General features: G+C 33.8%; 2 protein-coding genes across 2 annotated transcripts in view; one reads left to right on the top strand and one right to left on the bottom strand.

Annotated features, from left to right (window-relative positions):
- The window catches only part of LOC119666948 (ADP-ribosylation factor-binding protein GGA1-like), a 2390-nt gene extending 1005 nt beyond the window's left edge, over positions 1–1385 (bottom strand). Inside the window, exons 1-5 of the mRNA XM_038076227.1 lie at positions 1349–1385; positions 1118–1278; positions 679–1044; positions 368–605; positions 11–307 (exon numbers count right to left, since the gene is read on the bottom strand). Of these exons, the coding sequence (XP_037932155.1) occupies positions 11–307; positions 368–605; positions 679–1044; positions 1118–1278; positions 1349–1385 (1099 nt within the window). The remainder of the gene's footprint in view (positions 1–10; positions 308–367; positions 606–678; positions 1045–1117; positions 1279–1348) is intronic.
- A 214-nt stretch (positions 1386–1599) lies between these two features.
- The window catches only part of LOC119666949 (E3 ubiquitin ligase RNF157-like), a 3542-nt gene continuing 207 nt past the window's right edge, over positions 1600–4934 (top strand). The window contains exons 1-3 of the mRNA XM_038076228.1: positions 1600–2539; positions 2660–3027; positions 4762–4928. Of these exons, the coding sequence (XP_037932156.1) occupies positions 1706–2539; positions 2660–3027; positions 4762–4928 (1369 nt within the window). The 5' untranslated portion in view covers positions 1600–1705. The remainder of the gene's footprint in view (positions 2540–2659; positions 3028–4761; positions 4929–4934) is intronic.

A 4934-nucleotide genomic window follows, 5' to 3' on the forward strand; every position in this document is an offset into this window, starting at 1 on the left:
TTTTTTGCACTCTCCGTTGGTTTTTTATCGTCAAACAATTTAGCCCAATCATCGAAAACAGCAGACGTCGTTACTTTCATTTGTTCGGCTGATACTGTTTCAACCTTCTTTGCTGTTAATATTTCGATATCATTTGATTTATCTCCTAATAAGTCCGCCAGTAAATCGGTATGGCTAGAATTAGTTAAAGAGGATGCGGCAACTCCGTTCGAATTGTTCTCAACTGTCTCTGTTGGTTGATATTTAACAATATTTTTATATCTTTTCATTACAGCAATGAGTAAGTCATTAGTTTGCAGTGCCTCAGCTGGATTTGCACAAAAAACAATTATTCAAATATAAGTTATTATATTTAAAATATATTTACCTATAAGATCCTCTTCAGTTTTTTCAATTATTTCCGGTAGCTGACGCATTATCGGTTTATGTTTTTTACAATCCAAATAGAGTTCTTTTAACAAAATTAATGTATCTGCATCTTGATGATTGTTTTTATTTTTCTCCTTCTCATAGTTATCTAATAATTGACTGAGTAACTCAACTAAATTATCAACTTCCTGTATTTGATTTTTTTGTTGCATAATTAAGTTTTTTCGGCGCGTTTCCTGTTTACATTAAAAATGTTTTAAAGGAACTGAAAGTAATATATATATATAGCACATAACCCACCTGACTCACTCTGCACTGTATCAACAAGTTGGCACGTTCGTAGTTTTTCGGATCTTTACTTCTAATTAAATTTACTAATTTCTCTTCATCTATCCCTAAGAGATTATCTTTTCTATTAAGAATTGTAGTTGTTTTTTCTGGTTCCGCGACATATTCTTTGGATAGCATTTCATAAACAGCACCAATTTTTTGTCGACTTGGATATTCTGTTGTCCAGAGCATTAAACATTTCATAATTCGTTGCTTTATTTCTGTCGGCGTTTCGGCTCCTTCATATTTTGGTGAGACCAAACGTATTAAATTATTCAAAAACACATTTTTACTCGTTTCATGTTGAAATTCATCTCCACACTTAGCCATACATTCTTCCAATAACTACATAAGTATACGCACAGAATTTTTGTTAAATATGCTGATAAGCAATTATATCTTTATATCGATGGCTTACCTCAATCGCTCTTGTCGCTTCCATAACATTACTGGAACGTACTTTAGACATCAATAACTCATGCGCTTTCTGTATAAGTTGGGAGTTGCTACGCAGTACCATACAGAACATTTGCACACTCAGCTCATCTACGGGTTCCTGCTCCGGATTGGTAGCACGTACTGTTTTATATGCAACAACAATATTTTAAAGATGCAAGCATTGAAATGTTATTATATTTGAAACAATTACCCAGCATAATATCTAAAAGATTTTCATCCGTTGTCATTTTGCTACTTAATCCAAGTAATGTGTGTGAATCACAAACTTATAAAATATCTTCCTTCAGAAATATTGCACTTTATTATTGCTAACTTGACGTTTCTTTACTGTGCATTCACAATAGAATTGCAAATATATATGTATGTGAAAATTTCGACACAGCTGTCAAAATATTGACAATCTGGCACTGCGATGTAGACAAAAACTGAAAATTTTTCTCTTGTAAAAAGTGAAAAATTTCTTTGTGTAATTTTGTGTTTTTAATACTATCGAATGATGAATATTTAACAATTACACAATATAAGCTGAACAGTTTGTGGTTTTATTATGGGTGCGTTTTCAAGCAGAAACAATGCTGCTGTGGAGGAGGCGGATCAAATGACCAATCAAGCCTACAAATATCCACCAAGAGCTGGAAACTTTTTTGGTAGTCACTTTATAATGGGTGGAGAACGTTTTGATACACCACAACCTGAATCATATTTATTTGGTGAAAATGCTGACCTCAATTTTCTAGGTAATCGTCCAACAGCTTTTCCTTACCCACCACCACAAGCTAACGAGCCAACAAAAACATTGAAAAGTCTCATCAATATACGCAAGGAGTCCGTACGTTTTGTACGTGCGCCGCAAGAGAAAAAAATCGAATCTTTTACAGTAATCAGTACTGGTGAAGAGCAAATAGATGGTAATGTACTTTGTACTGGTGGAGGTGATGCGGACACAGTGAATAATTGTGGTTATAATATTGAGTTTACTTTTGATTCTGATGCTAAATGTGCAATAACCATTTATTATTTTTGTACCGAAGAAGAGAGTCCCAGTGGTGTAACACTTACGCCACGTGAAGGACTAACGTCTGAAACGTACCATTATGAGAAGGGCATAAATCAATTCTTTTCACAACCTGGACATATATTCAAACCACAACTTATACCCGAAGATGATTTAATTTATAATCCCACGAAAGAACAATATCCAGTTGCAATACATTGTGTAGTTGAGGAAGGCAATGAAGACTGCCGTCAGTCGCATACGACTATTTGTGTGATAGACCATCATCCAGAAAGTAGCAGTTATGTATTACGTGCACTTAAACAAAAAATTTTCGTCGATGGACTTTGTTATTTACTGCAAGAAATCTATGGCATTGAAAATAAGGTAAAGCTTTGTTTTAAAAAAAATGTGATTACATTATTTTTTTTTTATAAAATGCTATTATAATATATACATACTTATTAATTGCTTTATGACTAACTAAAAACATTTATTCATTTTCAGGCTGTCAATAAGAGTTCAATTGATGAGGAAATTGATGATCATGGCAGCGAATGTGTGATTTGTATGAGTGAAACCCGTGATACACTTATATTACCATGCCGTCATTTGTGTTTGTGCAACTCATGTGCTGATTCACTACGTTATCAGGCTAATAATTGTCCCATCTGTAGAGCACCTTTCCGAGCATTATTACAAATACGTGCTGTGCAGAAAGGTATTAGCTCACATATTGTATTGCATCAGAATACTCCAACATCGGCAGCTGGCGAACCAGCACCATGCGATCAACATGTTCCACCCGGCTACATTCCTGTGTCTTTAATTGAGGCATTAAATGGACCACCACAATACGTAGGTGGTAGAGCGAGGTAATTCGCAATTTATTAATGCCATCTTAATACATGTGTAAATAGTAAAGTAGAAAAATTTATTTATATAATTTAGCGCTAGAAATAGTTTAATTTAAATAGAATATTACGATGTAACAATTAGCCATTTGTTGTCCTTGGTTTTTAATCTCTGTTCCATCTCTATCTGAATCTATCACAGTTCAGACAGTCTAGTACATTCTTTTCTGCGTACTATTCTGAAGCTCCATGATTGTTCTAATTTGGATTCCTCAAAACACTAATATAGCAGGAAACAAACGCGCAAATGAGCTAATTTTTATTTGCCTGCTATTTCAATTTCAATATAACCATTTTTTGTGATAAACAACCAGATTATTAATCAGATTTTATGATAACAACCAGATCAATAGTTCGTCTGACTTAATTCATAGAAGTAAAATGCGGTTATTTTTGTTTTTTAAAATATACTAACTTTTATTTCGAAAGTTTTTTTGTGTATCTCTACACGTGTTTCGGCAAATTCGCTTTTGCCTTCATCAGGAGAATTCCTAATATTAAAACATCTAGCAATCTTACAAACTATTTATACTATAAACATGTTATTTTTTAATACTAAACTTAATATTAATAAATCCTAAGGTTATTGTCCTTGGCGGTGACAGGTAAGAGATGGTGGCGGGGTTGGTCTGGTGTTGTTTTTATTTTACATACAGGTAGTTAGGTCGACTGGTTGTCGGTTTTTTGGGATGTATCTAAAAAGGCACGATGACACGTTGCCTTTGTCGCCGTTGAGTAAAGTTGTGGTCTGATATTTATGAATTTCGAAGAAGTAGATCGAAAACATCTAAGATAATATCGATCCTAATGGTTCGCTAATCACGCTGATCTATATGACGACATGTAGGCACGCTGAGCCTGCCCTGTCGAACATATCTACCGTTGCTTGAGGAGAAGACACCAGAACAACTGGTTTATCTATGTCCAGATTTATGCAAAATCAGGCTTAAGTTTTTGTGCGCTTTTTTATTAATGCACTTAGCGTTATTTTCAATATTTGTGTTGGCGAGATACTTGCTCTTATCAATGCATCCATCTGGTTGTAATATACCCAACTTTCCACCCAAAATTATAAGGAATGTAAAATCAAAACAGTTTTTTTTAACTAATTCAAAAGAATTCCATCCTCATCTATCTTCACCTACTTACCTACTATATTGTTTATCTCAGTTCTAACAGTCACCAGGTCTATATCCCTAAGCTACTCGTCTTTTCAGACGGCCAAGTATTCGCTCCTTTTAAAAGACTCTAACAAAGCGGGGCTTCCTTTAAACTATTTAGAAGAACCAAGTGTTACTCCCAATAGCAGCTTAAAAAACAGACCAAGTATTGTTTTCGACGGTTACAAGTACTACATGGATTCAACAGAAATTTAAAAACCAAGCCAAATTTTCTAAAATGATAACAATCAGCTAAAAAAAATGTTACGTACTAATAACATTTAAATGTTATTTTTTTTTTGTCAAATGTGACGCCTCTTATGACAAAAAGAAACTATTTATAGGTTGGAAGGGTTCAAATAGCAACGAAGAAACAACTACAATAATTTTAATTAATTTATTGAAATTTTTGCTGTTTTTTTTCATTACTGTTCGAACCTTTCTAATAACTTTTAAGTTTAATTTATTTGAAGCATAATTTTCTACCTTTTCTAAGCAAAGTTTTAAACATTATCTTTTCTTTTTCAACTTAAAGATTAAGTCAAGCTGATATAACTGATGGAATGCAAAGTAGCATTTTGGGCGATAACCACAAAAGCACTTCTCCACCACACAAAACCAGCAGTCAACGCCGTTCGAAATCAAAGAAAAACGTCTCAACATCCACGAGTACTACGGAAGTGGGCACCTTAACTAATGCCAGTAAAA

The sequence above is a fragment of the Teleopsis dalmanni genome, chromosome 1 (genome assembly GCF_002237135.1).
Source record: "Teleopsis dalmanni isolate 2A chromosome 1, ASM223713v2, whole genome shotgun sequence".
Taxonomy (NCBI): Eukaryota; Metazoa; Arthropoda; class Insecta; order Diptera; family Diopsidae; genus Teleopsis; species Teleopsis dalmanni.